Below are 20,153 nucleotides of genomic sequence, written 5' to 3' on the forward strand. Positions count from 1 at the left end.
CTCACCAGTTTTGGCACAAAAATAGAAGGGATGCTGTATGAAATATTTCCTGATATTAATGTGTCTGCTATTGTGATGTAAAATTAAATGTAAATGAATCTCATATATCTTTACAATGTTACACACTTTCTTTTTACATATTTGCTGTCCATATGATAAGTTCTTTTTTGTGTCTTCAATACACTCGTTCCAGTCCTGCAGCCCTGTGTGCTCTATCTGATCACTGTCTGGCCCGGACAAAGACTTCACGCAGCCACGGCGAGTCCTCATAGAGACGGGGATCTCCTAGGTACTCTGAGGTCCTTTTGTAAAAGTAGTAGTACAACACAGAACCTGCAAACAGAAAGATACATGAGGATGCAGAAACAAATGTAAAAGTAGTCTGGATGAGACTCACTGTCCCACTGCACAAACGTTACAGGATGCAATCTTTGTTCTTTATTCTGAAGAATTTTCACTTTTAATTTGAGTCTTTTGGTGCATTTTTTGTTGTAAAGAATGCTGCATTTATAATAAATAAATATAAAACATAGTGCACTCATTTTTCCCATAATGCATTGTAAACTGTAGTAAAGAATGATCACTATCCCAGCTGTATTTATCATCAAAGTTTTAATGAGCTGGCCACCACAAGTGAAAATACAGAACACTTAAACACAGAACAGTTAGCATTTTGAGGCAATATAATATAAAAGAGGTTTGTTTCTCATGTTGATAAAAGGCATGAACCATTATCTGTATGCATGAATAAATAAGATGTAGCATGAAAACAAGAATCATTACTTGACTTAAAACATAAAGCTTTTCATTTCTTCAAACATTAGGTACAGTTCTGTGAAAAAGTATTTGCCTCCTTTCTGATTCCTGATTTTTTACATATTTGTCACACTTAAATGTTTCGGATCATCAAACCTATTTTAATATCTAATGGATAATCAGAGAAGTACTGAACTTAGTGAAAGTAAAGTTTATCAGCTGTAATGCTGTAATCGCGGGACACAACAAATCGATAAATACATTTGATGCCAACACTTTTAAAGGGGACATATTTTACCATTTTTAAAGACAAGTTCATATTGGTCTCAGAGGTCCCCAAAGCATGCCTGTGAAGTTTGTTGCTGAAAAAACACCCCAGTATTGGATTTTTGCATGTCTAAAAACCCCTCTATTTCAGCCCTGCTCAGAACAAGCTGTTTCTGTGTCTGTGGCTTTGAATGTTACTGAGCTGTCTGACTCCGCCCCTTTAAGGACATGGGTGTGGCTTACTGGGTGTGGCTCTCCTGATCCTCCTCTAAGGAGAGGAGGGTGGGACTTTCCTCCAAGTGAGGAGGGCCAACCAAACCTGGGGGCGGGGCTAACTCCCCACATAAGTCATGAGGGGAAAATCTGAGATCGGCTTGTTTCAGCAAACATTTTCTGAAAGGTGTAGAAAGAGAGGGTGGGGGAATGGATTTTTCTGAAAAAAAGCCTGAAAAAGTGTATTTTGGATAATATGTCCCCATTAAAGATCAATTTTATAGATTCAGTGTCGCCGCCCTACTTGTATACACCTTTAACTTTGTTTATTTTATGATGTTTCACAAAAAAAGTCTCCAAATAACCATTCAACTGTCTGTTTTTTGTATTTTAAGCTCTTGAATCTGTAAGACCCTGTCCTCCCCATTCACCATCATTCATTTTTTTCACACATTTTCTCATTGAAGATTTTAGAAACGACCCGTGCTACCTTTTGGACAGCCTCGCTGTTAAAGCCACTCAAGTGTTTCCTGTTTTGTTTTTCTTGATCTGCAAACATGAGTGTGAAAAATTGTCAGAACAATCAGGTGGTAAAATGAAAGTTTCATGCCTAGTTTGTATTTTTACATCATGTTAGCATTAGAAACACAGGCAGAGGAGTGGAGCATATCTGAGAGAATTTACAGGTTTTTGTAGGATCAAAAGAAATAAAGCCAAGGCCAATACAGTTCTGCTTAGTCTTGAATAGGCAGAGAGGTTTGGTGATGTAACAGCGAACCACACGCTGAGTAACCGTCTGTGTCTAAAGAGGCAGACAAAACAAAGAGGCTAAAGAAGAGATAACCTGCAGAGAAGAACAACAACTACACAATAAATCCTTTCAACCACTCATGAGCATCAATGAGTATGAAAATCACACCCACATGACAATGTGAGATCACGGCCTGGAGCCTTCAGACTGTCAGCATGAATGTCAGCTTTATGCTTGTGAGTCTAGTGAGATTATCAGACCTCAGTCACTAAAATCTGACAACATTAAAGACAGTGATCATCAACTGGAGGCCCGAGGTCCACATCAGGTCCCCAGCTGCTTTCCATCTGGCCCCCAGAGGATTATTAAATCCAGAGAACTTCAGAGGGAAAAAACATGCTTTTGTTTAACTTTATTTCTTGAATTATAATAAATCTTTTAACCTAGTGGCTTGTATAATTTGGCATGAAAAACACATAGGGGAAACCAGGAGCAATTGTAACATTTTTCACATTTTCCTTCATAACTCACAGATTACTTGGAAAACACACACCATTTTTAAATATAATAAGCATCTTTTTTTAGTAAAGCTATTGCTGTTTAACTCATAAAGGCATGACTGTTTTGTTCAGTTCAATCAAAGTAGTCAGGGTGTTACAATTGACCCGAAAATGGGGACGGAAATATCATATTTACCCTCTGTATCTCAGATTAGGGTTAACTCTGAAGTATTTCCATTTCTGCTACAGTATCACACAAATTTACCACGTTTCTTTTCAATACGGTTTCTTATTTTCCCCAATTCAAGCAGGCTGTAATATGAATTCAAAGCAAAAGATGTATCTATTTATAGAGACATCACAGCTCATTGCATTAATGAGTCGCAGTAGGGCTGTCGATATTTATCTACAGTCCCATTCGATTTTCATTTATTATTTTTTACAGATTTCAAATTATATTTGAATACTTATGCACATTTTTTATTATGTATGTAAAACGTTAAGTTGCTTTAATCACCATGTAGTTACACATTTGTCCACTGGAGGACCCTCAAATATTACATTACAGATTGCAGTGTAGAAATATTGTGCTAAAAGCAAACGTAGTTATTGGTAATTTTTATGTACATTTTTAGCGCAAACACAAGCACATGCAGCATTTAGAGGCCTTTAACGGGTATGTTGGTACTGATGGTCAACTTTAAAACGAATAAATTGTGCTACTTACAGCGGTAATGAACAAGACATTTTAAAAAATGTTGGTACTATCTTGTCCCTGCATGTTTTTACCTAAAAACACGAGGCGATCCACGTTTTCTGAATCAAGAACAGAGCGTTTCTGTTCACTATTGTCCTAGCCGTGGAGAAAGCCCTCTTCACCCTGACGGAGGAGCCTGAGATGCACAGGTAACAGTGTGCCAGCTGGGACAGGAGAGGATACCTGGACAGGAACGTTTTCCACCACCACAGTGGGTTACTGTCGATGGGCATCACGGTTTTACTCTCATACATCAGCATCTCTACATGTAGTGAAGCCATACTTGCCAAAACACCAGCAGCATATGCACCACCTTGGTGATAAACATCCCCAATGGCGGCCATTGCTGTGCCTCTGTGTTTTGGTGTGAAAACTTTATTGTTCATTATGTCCCGTGTCATGTGACGGAACATTTGGTTCCTACACCGTCATATGGGTAAAGTAGAGGCCAAGGAGAGACTGGAAAGACTCGAGAAAGATTATAAACAGCAAAAATATTTTAAAAACACGCTCGAATAGTAACTTCAGCTTTAGAATAATGATGAGTTTTTAAATATTAGAATTATATTTGAACCCTGAAATTCGTTCCAACAGCCTTAAGTGGCAGTAAGAATTATTTTCTACTCTGTACATTTTTATTATTTGGATCTATTCAAATCAATTCAGATTCATCAGTCAAAAACTATTTGTAGACAAACTTTAATAAAACTATTCAAAATAGACACAATAACATCACTACACAAACAAGACTGGTTATAATGCATCTTCTCTGTTAAAATTTGTAATATATATCTATTCTTAAAAAGAAAATCTAAGTCAGCATTTGATTATATGAGGCAGTATGGCTTATAGTAGGCTTTGGCAATGGCAACAATTGCACAGCAGAAGAAAAACATTTGTCAAAACAAAAAGTAACTTTTGTACCTGAAAATCAGGTGGTGTGGACAGCCTCTGTGGTGTGGAAGTATTCCTGCTCTTTTTCAGCAGGCAGAGAGAGAATCCTTCTGAGCATGTGCAGACTTAGTTTCATCACTCTAGTTTGTTTCTAATTGGAGGAATCGACTGTGTTACAATTGCCCCTGGTCTATCCTATTTATTAATATCTTGATTAAAGCTGGGGCTGCATGGCTGTGCAGGGGTTAGCGCTGGTGCCTCACAGCAAGAACGTCCCTGGTTCGCTTACCGGTCAAGGCCTTTCTGTGTGGAGTTTGCATGTTCTCCCTGTGCATGCGTGGGTTCTCTCAGGGTACTCAGGCCTCCTCCCACCACCAAACACATGCTTGTTAGGTTAATTGGTGACTCTAAAGTGGCCATAAGTGTGAGAGTGAGTGTGCCTGGTTGTTATATGTCAGCCCTGCGATTGACTGGTGACCAGTCAAAGATGTACCCTGCCTCTCGCCCAGTGACAGCTGGGACAGGCTCCAGTGACCCCCAACGGGATAAGCGGTATAGAAGATGGATGGATGGATGATTAAAGCTGCAGTTTATGGCATCAATATTCCATATAAGGCTCTTTAGGAATGCAATTGTCCCCTTTTTTGACCAATCACGAAACAGCATATTAGCATAAAACTCAGTGATAGACATTAAGAGGGTTCCAGTAATATGTTGCTAAATATCTTAATTGTTCCTTATGGCTAGCTTGCTGTAAAGGTGATAGGGACTGATCTCACAGTTAAAGGCTCAAAAGGTTCCATTCATTTTGGAAGCATATTTTCCACAAATACATGCTAATTAGACAAAAATGTTGATTTTATTTCTGTTTATTTGAATGTATGGATATTCAGAAAAGCTGTCCCTTGTGAAAATGAAGTTGATGATTCCTGATTTAAGACATGCAGTCTCTTAGATAGACTACATAAAGGCCTCTGCATTCACTAAGCTGTGGTTTACTATAAATCTGAGTGATAGATGGAAATCTAGAAGAACAGAGATGATGAAGTGCACATAGGTCTATAGGGAAGAATTATGTTAATACTATGCATAAAAACAGTGCTCAGTCTTAAATATTGGTACTGCTCTATTGTTAATATCTAACACAGTCTCTTCCATCCTCTAGCGAGGAAAAAACAAAAAAATTAAATATTCCCTGTGAACCTGTTCAAACAATGCTTTACAGACAATTCAGATAAAGTTGTCTGAGTCTACAATTATTCAAAACAAACTTTATTAAAGGAATAAAGATTCTTACCAACTCTTTGGGCCACAAACAGCACCTGAAGGCCATCCGTCCAAATAAATTTGTTGAAATTTAGCCAGCGCAGGTTCTGGAGAGATTATACAGACACATTAGTAAACAGTTAGGTGTCAGAGCCTTTAATTACAACAATAAGAGATTCTGAATAACTGAGCTTTCATACTATTGCCTTATTTAAACTGAGGAGAACACTGGAAAGGCGTAAGAGACTTCCAGTCACATTTTAAAATCTACACTTCCTTATGAAGTCTATTCTTTTTATTTCAGCAGTTATATTCTACTGCATACATGATATCCAGTCCTCATGAGAAGGATTCACCCTTTGGATGTTTTACCCTTTTATTGATCTTATAAATCAATCCTGGTCAATATGATTGAACTTCTTGACATCAAACCTCTTAAATATCAAACTGAAAACACATATCTACAAAGTAATGCCAATAAAATAAACGTATGTATGTAATGTAAAATAAGTGTCTGCATAAATATTCACCCCTTCACGTCAGTATTTAGTAGAGTCACTTTTGGCTGCAATCACAGCTCTGAGTCAGTGAGGATAGGTCTCAGTCAGGCTCAAACATCTGGACTCTAAAATTTTACTCCTTTCTTTGCTAAACTGCTCAGGCTCTCAGGTTGCACAGGGATCAGGTGTGAACAGCCATAAATTCTCTATTGGATTGAGGTCTGGGCTTTGACTCGGCCACTCTCTTTAAACCATGTCTGTGTAGCTTTCTCTGTATGCTTCAGCTCATTGTCTTGCTGGAAAATAAATCTCCTGAGCTGTAGTTCTCATGCAGACTGAAAAAGATTGTCCTCCGGGATTTTCCTATATTTCTCCACATTCATTTTGCCCTCTTCCTTTACAAGCCTTCCAGGACCGACAGATGAGAAGCATCCCCTCAGCATGATGCTGCCACTACCATGCATCACAGTAGGGATGTTGTGTTTGTGGTGATGTGCAGTGTTTGGCGTTTTATCTGATGGACAAAAAGCTCCATCTTGGTCTCATCAGACTAAAGAATTTCTTCCACTTGACCATGGATCTCCCTCATGCCTTCTGGTGAATTCTGGTCTAGATTTAGGCGTTGTCCATATAGAGACAAAAATGATTGATTTCTTTTTAATTTTAAAAATGTTTTCTGTAAACACAGTATCATTTCAGGAAACAGCATAAGCACAAAACCATTCAAACATGCCAGGTGTGTAAGTGGTGCTGTAACACTGCATGGAAATGCACCAAAAAAGAGAAGAAGATTATGGAGCAAGCACACCCAAAACTTTCTTCTGGCTGCCCTTCTGGTTGTACTCCACGTTGGATATAAGAACATGCTGTTTAAATGACCATTTGTTGCTCATACAAGAGAAGGAGGAGATTTTACTGTCAGAGCCATAGTAAGCTCAGTAGCATCAGATGACATGATCGCTTCAGAGAAGATTTGCTTGGTTGTGCACACAGAGACACAAGGGGTAGTGTGTACTGTACATATATATTCATTCTGGGGCCTGATTCGATAAAAAACTAATGCAGATTCTCTTTGCCACAGTTGTTGTTTGCAGAGTCTCTCCCATCTCAGCTGCTGAAGCTTGGAACTCCTTCAGAGTAGTCATAGGTGTCTTGGTGGCCTCTCTCACTAGTCTCCTTCTTGCACGCTCACCCAGTTTGTAAAGACGGCCTGATCTAGGCAGATTTACACATGTGCCATATTCCTTCCATTTCTTCATGGTGGTTCATGGCCTTGGAAGTGTTTCTCCCCATCCCCTGACTTGTACTTTTCAATAACATTTTCTCTGAGTTGCTTAGGGTGTTTTTTTTGTCCTCATGGTGTAATGGTAGCCAGGAATACCAGTTAACCAGTGACTGAACCTTCCAGACACAGGTGTCTTTAGACTATAATCACTGAGACACATTCACTGCACTCAGGTGATCCTCATTTCACTAATTGTGAGACTACTAGCACCAGTTGGATTAGGTCAGTCACTTTTCAATAGAGGGGTAAAACATCCAAGGGGGAATACTTTTTCATAGGCACTGTAAAAGTGCCTTCAAATACATCTCAGCCTATTTGGGTGAACTCTGCACGTACCATAAGCCAGGAATGCAGCACGATACTGAAGGTCAAATAGAGAGCAGAGAGTATTAGCAGGCCTCTAAACCGCTCCAGCAGTATGGCCACCAGGCCAATCTGGAACACGTAGGTGTTAAACAGCATCAACAGAATGATGATCAGATTGAACAGGATGGAAATGTCCTGCATACTGTTGAAGAAGAGAAGAGAAGAGAATATGTGACCAGGGAAGAGAACAGAAAGACTACAGTCTCTTTGTTCAGAGCTCTCTCTTTTCTTTTCAGCATTTTAAATGACTCAGAATCAACAACTAAAGCTATTTTAAGCCCAGCTTCCCCTCCTGGGCTAAAGATAAAACTGAAGAAATAGGAAGGAGGTCTTTCTTACATGAAGAGTACCAGCTGGACTGCCGGCTCACTCCTCAGCAGCTCGCTGAAGGAGTTGACGAAGAGGTCGAAGGAGAGCAGGCTGAGCTGAATCAGTAACACCAGAGAGTAGTTGCTGGTTTGGAGCGTCTCCGGTCCGTAGGCCGGGCGTCCGGCCGGACTGTTGTTCCACGATGGATCCAAGGCTGCACTGCTCTCTCACACACACTACTAAAAACATCAACCCTCACATAACAGTCTGTCGTGGGGCTCTCAGTGAGGCTGTCCCACCCTGATTGCCCAAAAGGAGCTGAAGTGGAATTCTTGCTCAATTAAGGCTCCATTTTTGTTGTTCAGTTAGTCCACTTTGCTCTGGAAAAATGGAAGCGCAAAAGGAGAATGCAGTTTTTGGGTGTGCTGCCTGGAAATCACTGAAGAGAACATGTCAGAACTGTTGGTTTGTTGAGCTCCAAAACCATCAGCGCTGTCTTTTGGCGTTATAAGTAAGCTGTGATCACAAAGGGTTTCTGGAACCTCCTTGTCAAAACTGGTGAGACATCAGGAGCCAAACAAATCCACAAAAGACTCTGTTGAGGAGAAGAGGAAAAGACTTACTCAAGTTCTCATTTTGCTGCAGATTCACGTGGAACAATATGCAGTTACTTGACTATAAAGCTGAGCATGTATATTTATTTCTAACAGAACTAGTCACATTACAAAAAAATGTAAAATATGTTGAATGAATTCAACTGTCAGGCAATAACGCTCACCTAAGAGGCTCAGTCCCAATTCGGTATCACTTAACCTTTAACCTTTTTGGCCCCATTGATCAGTTAAAGGTCACATATTTGACCCCTTTAAGACGAGTTTATATTGGTCTCAGATGTTCCCAAAACATACCTGTGAAGTTTGTTGCTGAAAAAACAAGACTAAAAAACACTTGTTTCAGCCCTGCTCAGAACGAGGTGTTCCTGTGTCTGTGGCTTTAAATGTTAATGAGCTGTCTGACTCCGCCCCGACCACACCCCTCCTAGGAAATGGATTTGTCTTAATGGATGTGGCTCTCCTTATCCTCTCAGGAGAGGAGGGTGAAACTTTCTTCCCAGCTGGAAGGGCCAACTGAACCTGGGGGCGGGGCTAACTCCCCACATGACATCATGTGGGGGTAAACCTGAGAATGGCTTGTTTCAGCAGACTTTTTCTGAAAGGTGGAGAAAGAGGGGGGGTGGTTCTGATTTTTGGGGGGTATGTGGACAGGCTAGGGAAACATTTTTGTTAGAAAAGCCTGAAAAAGTGTGTTTTGCATAATATGTGACCTTTAAAACTTCAGTAGCGGAACTCCATGTATACACTTTTGAGAGGCGTGGACAGCATGCATGGAGCATTGATTGAAGTATGACTCTAGAGTTAACCAGGTGCTGTCATCTTGATGAATACATGTTTCCTAGAGAGCCAATACAAACAGATTATCTCTTTAGGAATTCTTTATTAAAGCAAGCACAGAGAGTAACACTGAAAGCTTTCTGTGGTAGAAAAGATGTTTTTGCTCTTCTGCCGACCTGCTTCGCCAAGACTGATAGTCACAGGGAAAGAGTTAGTTGTGAGTGGTTGTATACAAGGCCTGCTGGTGGACCAATTACCTCCAACTACCCTCAGTTCTGTCTGAGTTGGATGTCTCTTTCTCAAAACAAGAGGAGAGAGTAACACTGAAAGCTTTCCATCACGGGAAAGACGTTTTCACTCTACTCCAGGTCTGTTTCAGTATGGGTTTTTTGATCATTACGCTCGTCTTGTCAGGTATAGGACGTGCTGTCGCGTTAGCTGTTAGCTTGGACGTCGTTGTAGGAAAGCTGCTGTTCACACGGAGCCAGACCAGGTTCCTTTATAAAGCCAGAGCAGAGAGACACACCGTAAGCTGGTCTTGGCAGAGAAGATGTTTTTGCACATCTTCTCGTCTAGGTCTTCTTGTCTACGAGTCAAAAGTGATAACAGAAAAGCAGGAGGGGAGGGGTGATGATGTTGCTCAGGGCTCTGTCTCCATCATAGACTGTAGAAAGAATCGGACAAAGTCTGTGTGATGTCGGCCGTCTGATTACAATAGGTGGACTCAAACTGCTTTTGAAGCCAATCTGTGGCGGCCTTCATATTGAAATCGCTGTCTCAACTGAACTTTGGATCAACCTAACGACCTACCCATTAAGCTCAACTTCCTGTCAGATAGCTAGCTAGCATTCTGGTCGACAGAAATGTAGCTTCTGCCTGTCGAGCTGTCTGTCAATCAAATGAAACGCCAATTAGTCTGCAGTGAGGTTTTTCCTATATGTAATCTAAACGATTGTGGTACAAAATAATTCTCTCCCTGTAGAGTGAGAGGACATGAAGACAATCGCTAATGAGACACGTTTTGTTTTTGAACCAGGCTGTAAACCAGTTTATTTCCAGTGTATGAAATTGATTTTTAGCAGGTGTTCAGATGGGACTTCTGGTATTCCTGCAGCCAGCCTCAAGTGGACACTCGCTGTATTGCAATTTATTGCACTTCTGCATTGGCTTCATTTTTCAGGACCAGAGGTTGCTGCCTGGTCTCCATTCAGAGACAGAGGGAGGAGAAAGTGTGGCCATATAAATTTAACTAACCAGTAACAATACATTCCTTATAAATAATGCCCTGGTGCCAGGTTGGATAACATAGCTTTAATACAGAAGATTTTGTAAAACCTTGCCACTGTTTCAGTCTTGTGGTTTATATTTTGTACTCATGTTCCATTTTAAGTTTCATTTGTTTGGTAAATGTTTTGACAAAGGGGTGTTTCTTATCTATTATTATTTGTATTTTAATGGGAATCACAGAAGATTACTCTCACTGTGTTTTATGTTTACTGTAAAAAAAAAAAAAACAGCATTCAACATAGTACAAAAAGTTATAGAACCGATGCTTGATTGTCTGCAAAAATATATTCTTATATCAAGCATTATGTAAAATTTTTGCAATTCTGAAAATAAAAGCCTTTAATCTAACAGTTTTTGGACAAAAAAACACATACTTCTATCTATTACGGGTCATGGGATTGGTGTTTTCTACTGACAGGGCTATGTGTTCTACACTTTAGGGTTCTTCAATTCTCAATCCATAGAAGGGACAGCACAATTACACCCACTCCTCAAAATAAATCAGAACACACAATTCAGTCAGGCATCCCAGAAAGTGGGTGTCTGAGACCCTAGGCTAATATAACACAATTTAACAACCTAGCAGGCAGATTATTGCCTGCATGATGTAGCAGATGTGTTTCAATCTGTTGAGTATCCAAAGCCTTTAAGGCAGTTCAGTGTAAGAATATATATTTTTAATGTTGCCTCTACAGATTCTGAGTGCAGGCCTCTCTCTTGCAAACATTGAAGCTCTTGTGTGGCATCTTTCTTGGTCATCTCTCTTCTGCACATTTTCACTTCAAACATTTTCCGTCCCTTCCCCTTCGCCATGATGTCCATATAGAGACGACAGTGTTACAGAAGGCGTTTATCTCTGGGGCGTTTCCAGAAAGCTTACATATGCAGCCTTTAAGTGTTACATACTGTGCATGAGATCAAACCTACTCAGCCAAAGTTACATGACCCAGTCACACTGGAGCTGGCCCCATTCTCTCTATTACAAGTCTGGGAAAATACCTAGTGGGAAACGGTTATCTAAAGTAGCTGAATTAAACTGATTTAAAGACAAAATGTACATAGAATTCAAAAATACATGAGGGGTTTTATTACAATCCTCCACATGAATCTTGTTGAATGACACATTAAAGGTGTATTTCACTGCATAAGTCCAATGATATTCTGTTTCATCATTTATTATTTTTAACCTTTTTTTCTCATGGTCCCTGGTTGGCTTCCCAGTCAGGGCCTTTCTGTGCAGAGTTTGCATGTTCTCCCCGTGCATGTGTGGGTTCTCTCGGGGTACTCCAGCTTCCTCCCACCACCAGACATGCTTGTTAGGTTAACTGGTGACTCTAAATTGGCCATAGGTGTGACAGTGAGCATGCCTGGTTGTCTGTCTCTATGTCAACCCTGCGATTGACTGGCGGCCAGTTCAGGGTGTACCCTGCCTCTTGCCCAATGACAGCTGAGACAGGCTCCAGTCGGTATAGAAAACCTGATTACAGCACGTTTGATGACGTGGATTAAACAGTCTGCTTACAGGAGAAAAGCTTGACCTCCATGAAAACATTCTGATGCAGCAAGCAAAGCATGTGCAGCTTCATTAGATGCCTAAGCTACGTAGATAACATAACTACGTATAGATAACGTAACGCAGCTGAAGATTGGCTCATAAAGCAGCTACAAAAACGACATAATGTTATCTACGTAACTATGTTAGCCTCACCTACATTTGCTTTAGCTCATGTTGCTAAAGCTAACTTAGCATAGCAAAGCTATTTTAGCCTAGTTAACGCTAACAGAGCTAAGTTAGTTTTAGCTAATGCTAACAAAGCTAAGTTAGCTGTAGCTACTTCTAAAATGGGTCTATACATAAATCAATTCCTGATTAGACCTCTGATATTCTTCTTTGTTTAATGTATAAAATACTGTTTATTCTATAATTTTTGCACTGAGGTTATTTCATGAACGGAACTGCCAGACTTTTTTGCTAATAAAGTTGGATTTTAAAAAGACATCTAAAATGCTGTACTTGCAAATTACAGCACTGCCATTCTGAGCAGATGAGCCATCAGAGTGAGAGTGGCCGTCAGAGATGTCTGCAGCCAGACTGTCCCCAACTCTTACAAGACAGGGTCTATTTTTAATATAGCCTATTGATTTTTATGTAGAAATGTGCTGCACTAAAGTCCAAGACAAATACTATATGAATATAGCATATATGTTGTTTGCAGTCATGTGATCCAGAGTATGGAGCGGGGGTCAGGAAATGTTGACAGCCATTAGGAATGAATGAGAATGAAGCAGAGTTAGTACTTTACAGCTCTAAATGGACCTGATTTCTCCCACAGTTAGATTTATCTGGCGAGGAAATATTACAAATAACTCAGTCCTGCAGACCTCCTGGCATCGTCTCGCCAGATGAAGAGGGACAAAAGTCTTATACTGAGCCAAGAGGCTAGCTGAGCCCCTTGAACATATAAGGATCCTTATTTTGTCATTAACAAGCTTTAATTGAAACGGTGATGTACAACCACACGATTTAACCTTGTGGAGAGAGCGACTCAGTGATGATGTGCCGTTCATGAGCGAGTCCAAAGGCTCTTTTATGTTAGCTGCAGTAGCAAGTGCCTGTTTGAGTGCCAGTTTCCTTTCCTCCATCCATTGTTGTTGTTTAATCCACATTTGAAAAGCCAAACTGGAGCCAAAAGAAAAGATCCGCTTGGGGGCCAAATAACCAGCTCTACTGAGCTGAGCCAAATGATCTGGATCTCTGAACAGGAACAGATTTCCTGTCACACAGCAAGGCTGGATGTTGGTGAGAAAGGCATCAGCTGAGGAAACATGGGGATGATCAGAGTTTAGTGAGCTAGACTGTGGCAAAACTGTAGCAAACTGGGCCACTAAACAGGCCGTGTAAGATCGATGTCTGATACTGCTCCAGGCTTTAGACAGAGGCTTTTTTAAACTCCTGCCTGCTGCTGTTTCTCTGTAAGTTTTTAAAACTTTAAAAAAAAAAAAATTTCCTGTATATTTTCTACATTCAGAACACAAAAATAGCTTAAGAGTAAACTATGTTTTCATCTTCATGCTTTGAATGCCTTGGTGATTGTAAACAGCTTAAAACATGGCATTTTTGGTTGCGTCTGTTTCTCTATGCAGAAATCACGACTTGCCCCCCAAAGAAGGGGTTCTCTGCTGCTTCATGATGTCATCCACAAAGACTCTTTAGTGCATCCTATCGTATCATATTGCATTGTATTGTAGACAATAATTACAGCTCAATTAAAACAATAAAACAGTCACACATATCTACAACCTGATAGAAAAGGACCAAAACTAGGAACAATGACTGAAAAAGTCTTCTTTGGTTTAAAAGGGACATATGATGCAAAAATTGCTTTTTCAGGCTTTTCTTACACAAATACGTGCCCCTGGCCCTCCCCTCCCTCTCTTTCTCCACCTTTCAGAAAATGTCTGCTAAAACTCAGATTTTCCCCTCGTGATGTCATGTGGGTAGTTAGCCCCGCTCCCAGGTTCGGTTGGCCCGCCCCGCTTGGAAGAAAGTCCCACCCTCCTCTCCGTATCCTCCTCTCAGCTGCCTGCAGAGAAAGTCCGGGGGAGCCACACTCGTTAAGACACATCCATTTCCTGAGAGGGGTGGAGTCAGGGGCGGAGCTAGACAGCTTAGTAACATTTAAAGCCACAGACAGAAACAGTTTGTTCTGAGGAGGGCTGAAACAGAGGGGGTTTTAGACAGACAAAAATCCAACACTGGAGTGTTTTTTCAGCAACAAACTTCACAGGCATGTTTTGGGACCTCTGAGACCAATACAAACCTGCCTTAAAAGGGTAAAATATGTCCCCTTTAAATACTGGACCAATCAACAAACTCTGATCATAGCAGCAAAGAGTCTAATCATATCTAATGATAAGGAAAGAAAACGAGTTTCCCCTTTAAGCTACCTCACATAAAAGACAATAAAAGAGACTTGTGGATAGAGAAAACATGGCCGTCCTCCACTACCATCTAAGGAAGTGCTCGATAAGTAGATACTCTAAATCTTTTGCCTGGCTCCTTTGGCATGATCCAGGCTTCTTCACACCGACACCAGGTGGATCCTCTTATGAAGCCAGTATTTATAGCTTGGCACGACTGTGGCAGGTGTGAGGAAGATTAAGCATTCTTCACAGTATAGTGTCAACCAAAGTCTTTCCAGCTGAAACTCTGGGTTAGCAGCTCGACTTAACCTTAGGGATAAATCTGCATGATGTATTAATTAACCCATAGGTTGGAAACATAGCAATGATCGAGGCTGCTTCTCTTGCTGTGGAAACTGTAGGTTTCCATCTAAGATAATTAAAAGGCAGCAAGAGGAAACTGATGACTTTTTTCATCCTCAGTAGGAGAATATTTGCAATGAGGGATTATTGTCTGCTCTGTCATGCCTAAAAGTGTTTATAACATTATAAACCCCTAATAATTTTCCCTGAGCCTCACATGACATCTCTGATTTGTTTGTTTCTACAACCAGCAGCCACTTGGCATCAAGAATGACATTTTTAACAAATTCTTACATTTAGGAAGCTAGATCCCTGATAATTTCAGCATTTCTGTCATATAATGACTAAAATAATTATTTTTAAAAAGACAAAATCAATTTTACTCCAAGGTTTTGTTCATTTTATCTCATTGAAATGGTTTTCTCCGTCAGACTTTCCTGTTATAAGGCAATAGTGATGTAATTTAAAGACCTTTGTTATTGTTTTGTGCACCAAGCTTCGAGTTCTTAGCACTGCTCCATCTAATCTTCTTAGGAAACTCTGTAACAGCTTGTTGCAAGGGCATAAACCGAATATCCTTTCGTTTTACTACTCAACATCAACAAGTGTCTATCTACTGCAAAAACAAATAAATAGAGATTACCTGTAAATGTGGATGGATTTCAGAGGCTGGAGTAGAGTGGATCTGCCCAAATGGTGCAGGAGAAGAGCCGAGTGACAACAGGAGGACAGCCTGTATTTGTCCTACTGACAAGGATTTAACCCCCTCAGCTCTGTAATAGACGGGCACCAGCTTTGTGGTTGGTTTGTTTACATGCACATTCTTTTATTTGCGTTTGAAGGTGTGACCTCCTCGTGGGTCTTGTTTCGAATCTTTTTAGTGGATAGATTTTAGATTGTATTTTTTTCCCGTTATGTTGTGTATGCAATCCCCTCACTCTTTCTTTAAACTTTTTATGCAACTTATGCCCTACATTTCCTCTTTAACCCTCAAGGGTTTATTGCTTGCTCTGCCTTTTGCTGGGCCAAATGCAATTCAAAATACATTCCTGTATTTGATTGATTGTATTTTATCTTCTCGAACCATTCTGGTTTTACTGTGGGCTGAGATTTATCACTAAGGGCTGTAGCTACCTCTGTATGAACACTTTTAGAAACCAAACGTGGAGGCTGACTAAGCCTGTTCCCTGTTTTTTTCCAGTCACATTTCCATTCAAGATTACGGTAATTCTTCTCAGAAGGAAGCCTGGAGCAGAGCCAGAGGAAAACCACTGCCATCTAGTGGTGGACGAGCAGAACTACACAAACATGAATCAGAATTGCTGTTAGGTCTACTTTATTATAAAGTGCAGATATGTCAGGTGCTTGCATGGTTCTGTTATGGATGGATGCAACACATCAGCAGCCATGGACCACTTGAGACCAGCAGAGTTTTCTCACTAATTTAAAGAAAAGTTAATAGAACACTTAACAATAGCTGCCATGGCTGACAAGAGACCTAAAATAGGATGATTGCATTTTTTCCATATTAAATCATTAATCTATCACCACTGGGGACAACTGTCTTCACTCTTCACCTATAAAAAGCCAGCCTTTTCTTATCTTTATAAGTATAAAAGTAACATTCAGGTGGGGCTGGGACCAAAAATCTAGCTGTATTTGGCTGAATGGTATTACACAATAAAAGTACCAGGATTTTTTTTTCAGTAAAGAAGTAAATAGTTGTTGGACTAGGGGATGCACAGAAGCAGAGCGCCCCAGATCTATGGTTCCCCTGGAGCTAAAAGTACCATGTAAGTGAAGTCAAGTAGAAGAAATAGTGTCCCGTATATGCATCCTCAAGTATACTTACTCTTTCAAATTTTACTTTGGTTTATTACTGAATATGCATGAGCTGTAATCCACCACTGAGGAGGCAAGATGATTTTTCAAGCATAGACAAAATATCTTAACCATGCAATTTAAACAAATGGTATTTGTTTTTAATATAATCCATTTTTAAAGGAGATCTCCATATTATTAGGACACTGTAACTTGATTACATTGACATAAGTGTTATATAAATTATGCACAAAGAAACACACATTTTTACATCTCTTCCTGCTGACTGCCATCCCTAAAACCTTTTAAAATGGTGAGTATAGTTTTATACAGAGCAGTGGTTCTCAATCTTGGGGTCGGGACCCCTATGGGGGTTGCGAGACACTGAGAGGGGGTCTCTGGTTGCCCTAAAAAAACTACAAATATTTTCAAAATTACGCTTTGAAACTTTATGCCAATTTACAAGTTTTTTATCCCGTTTAATCATTTTTTTCCCACCATTTTTAACACATTTTTACCATTTAACACCTATTTTTGTAAGTTTTAAACTCTTTCCACAACTTTTTTTCTGCCTGTTTTTGCCACTTGAGCTTAATGTTGCCTCTGTTGACCTCTTATTGCTACTGTTAACCCCTTTTAACCAATTTTTACACCCAGTTTTTACCATTTTTGCCTCATTTCGCCATTTGATATGTCCATTCTTGCTTGTTTAACCAATTTCTGCCAATATCTGCCAATTTTTTTCCTTTGATAACCATTTTTTTGCCAGTTTATATGCATTTTTCATTCCATTTCACCAAATTTCCACCCATTTTTTTGCCAATTTAAAGCCATTTCAGAGACATTTTAACTCCTTTTAACCACTATTTATTCCCATTTTTGCTACTTTACCCCTTTTTGCCATTTTTATCTAATTTTTGCCATTTTTAACCCATTTCTGCTACTTTTGAAATCCAACTTCAACACCTTTAACACCATTTTTTGCCATTATTAACCCATTTTAACAATTTTTAAACAATTTTAATCCTTTTTAACAAAATGGATTTACATCTTTAAGAAGGCTTTTTAATACCCAAATAATTAAAAAATAAAGAGATTTGTTTCTTTGAGAAGAGTGGTTTTCAGTTTAAATATGAAACATGGATATTACAGCTAAACTTTACAATGGACCATGGTTCTGTTGACCGCTGTGGGCCCCAGAAAGCTCTCCCCTTACGGACAGCCTTGTCTGCACATGACTGTTCTTCATTGTGCATGACTGTGTTCAACCACCTTCAGGTACAGTGGGGGTCTCTGGCCCCTTTATTTTGGGGGTTGCGGGCTGAAAAGGTTGAGAACCACTGATATACAGGGCAAGGAGGAATTTACCGTAATGTAGACTGAGGTCTGATCAGTAAGAAACCATTTAATATCACTTTCCAGAGTGCATTGCACACAATGGCAGCCAACATGTGAGTGTAACTCTCACAGAATGTATAAATCTAGAGTGTTTCTTTGTACAACCTTCATATAATAAGGCTGCTTATGCCTTAATATTTAGGGTTTAATTTTTGAAAAGTGTGCCATTCTTCTTTATTAATTTTGTCACGCTGAGCAGCGTCATGCTCAGTCATCCACTATCAGACTTTAAATTAGAGGCGCTCTGCATGGACCCTGGAAACGTGACTGAGAAATCACGGTGATTTAATGTCCTCCAGCTGAACTATTAACTCTGCAACAATTTGTCATAGCACAGTTCAGACCAGTCATCTGTGGAAGTGAGATTACAGCGGACCATTATTATTCTCTTGACTGCCTCTATAACTGTCAGCAAGAAGTCTTTGTTTGGTCTTTTGTTTAACTACAGTTACCTCAGCTCAGTAGAACTTCTATTGTCTCTGTTCTTCACATTTATATTCTTATCAAGAACAATTTTATCACTAACTGAGATGAATGAAGTATTTCCTCTAAACACAATAGAAACACTTTCATGCAGCTGACTTAAAGGGATACTCTTGATTATAGTACCTTATAGTATCATAGTACCTGGCCTCAGTGGTCTGGAGTACCTGGCCTCAGTGGTCTGGAGTACCTGGCCCCAGTGCTCTGGAGTACCTGGCCTCAGTGGTCTGGAGTACCTGGCCTCAGTGCTCTGGAGTACCTGGCCTCAGTGGTCTGGAGTACCTGGCCTCAGTGCTCTGGAGTACCTGGCCTCAGTGCTCTGGAGTACCTGGCCTCAGTGCTCTGGAGTACCTGGCCTCAGTGGTCTGGAGTACCTGGCCTCAGTGCTCTGGAGTACCTGGCCTCAGTGCTCTGGAGTACCTGGCCTCAGTGCTCTGGAGTACCTGGCCTCAGTGGTCTGGAGTACCTGGCCTCAGTGCTCTGGAGTACCTGGCCTCAGTGCTCTGGAGTACCTGGCCTCAGTGGTCTGGAGTACCTGGCCTCAGTGGTCTGGAGTACCTGGCCTCAGTGCTCTGGAGTACCTGGCCTCAGTGGTCTGGAGTACCTGGCCTCAGTGCTCTGGAGTACCTGGCCTCAGTGCTCTGGAGTACCTGGCCTCAGTGGTCTGGAGTACCTGGCCTCAGTGGTCTGGAGTACCTGGCCTCAGTGGTCTGGGGTACCTGGCCTCAGTGCTCTGGAGTACCTGGCCTCAGTGCTCTGGAGTACCTGGCCTCAGTGCTCTGGAGTACCTGGCCTCAGTGGTCTGGAGTACCTGGCCTCAGTGCTCTGGAGTACCTGGCCTCAGTGCTCTGGAGTACCTGGCCTCAGTGGTCTGGAGTACCTGGCCTCAGTGGTCTGGAGTACCTGGCCTCAGTGCTCTGGAGTACCTGGCCTCAGTGCTCTGGAGTACCTGGCCTCAGTGGTCTGGAGTACCTGGCCTCAGTGCTCTGGAGTACCTGGCCTCAGTGCTCTGGAGTACCTGGCCTCAGTGGTCTGGAGTACCTGGCCTCAGTGCTCTGGAGTACCTGGCCTCAGTGGTCTGGAGTACCTGGCCTCAGTGGTCTGGAGTACCTGGCCTCAGTGCTCTGGAGTACCTGGCCTCAGTGGTCTGGGGTACCTGGCCTCAGTGCTCTGGAGTACCTGGCCTCAGTGCTCTGGAGTACCTGGCCTCAGTGGTCTGGGGTACCTGGCCTCAGTGGTTTAAAGCCCAGGACTGACTTCTAAGGTTGAGTTTTTGCCTCTCATAAGAGGAATTTCTGTGTTGCTGTATATAAATTTGGCCTTTATCTAATCCTTGATAATTAAGTAATAATAAAGCCTTGGGTTTAACATTCCTGAAAAAATGAGGGAGATTAAAGTCAGATATCTGAAAAAGTCATGTTACTCTGAATAAAATCATAATTCTGAGATGAAATTCAAACATCTGAAAAAGTCAACTTTCTCAGATTAAAATCAGAATTCTGAGTTTATAGTTTTATGTCTAAAAAAGTCATAATTCTCAGATTAAAATAACAATTCTGAGATTATAGACAGATGTCTGAAAAGTCATAATTCTCTGATTAAAATCAGAATTCTGGGATTAAAGTCAGATATCTGAAAAATTC

The 20,153-nt window shown here is 40.7% G+C and overlaps 1 protein-coding gene across 1 annotated transcript; it reads right to left on the bottom strand.

Annotated features, from left to right (window-relative positions):
- Positions 1 to 214: 214 nt before the first annotated feature.
- Positions 215 to 15,528, bottom strand: LOC121512672 (transmembrane protein 138-like). Its single transcript, XM_041792065.1, has 5 exons — positions 15,452 to 15,528; positions 7,895 to 8,459; positions 7,526 to 7,697; positions 5,436 to 5,511; positions 215 to 333 (listed from the first exon to the last, which is right to left on the bottom strand). Exons 3-5 carry the CDS (start codon positions 7,694 to 7,696, stop codon positions 221 to 223), a joined length of 360 nt encoding a protein of 119 aa, XP_041647999.1. The 5' UTR covers position 7,697; positions 7,895 to 8,459; positions 15,452 to 15,528; the 3' UTR covers positions 215 to 220.
- Between the last annotated feature and the right edge of the window lie 4,625 nt (positions 15,529 to 20,153).

Source organism: Cheilinus undulatus, linkage group 1 (assembly GCF_018320785.1).
Source record: "Cheilinus undulatus linkage group 1, ASM1832078v1, whole genome shotgun sequence".
Classification (NCBI taxonomy): Eukaryota; Metazoa; Chordata; class Actinopteri; order Labriformes; family Labridae; genus Cheilinus; species Cheilinus undulatus.

Coding starts and splice junctions, on each gene's coding strand:
- LOC121512672 (XM_041792065.1), bottom strand. CDS start 7,696: ATGCAGGACATTTCCATCCTGTTCAATCTGATCATCATTCTGTTGATG. Junction 5,512..7,525: donor TGCTGCATTCCTGGCTTATG/GTACGTGCAGAG, acceptor TAATCTCTCCAG/AACCTGCGCTGGCTAAATTT. Junction 334..5,435: donor GTTTGTGGCCCAAAGAGTTG/GTAAGAATCTTT, acceptor TTCTGTTTGCAG/GTTCTGTGTTGTACTACTAC.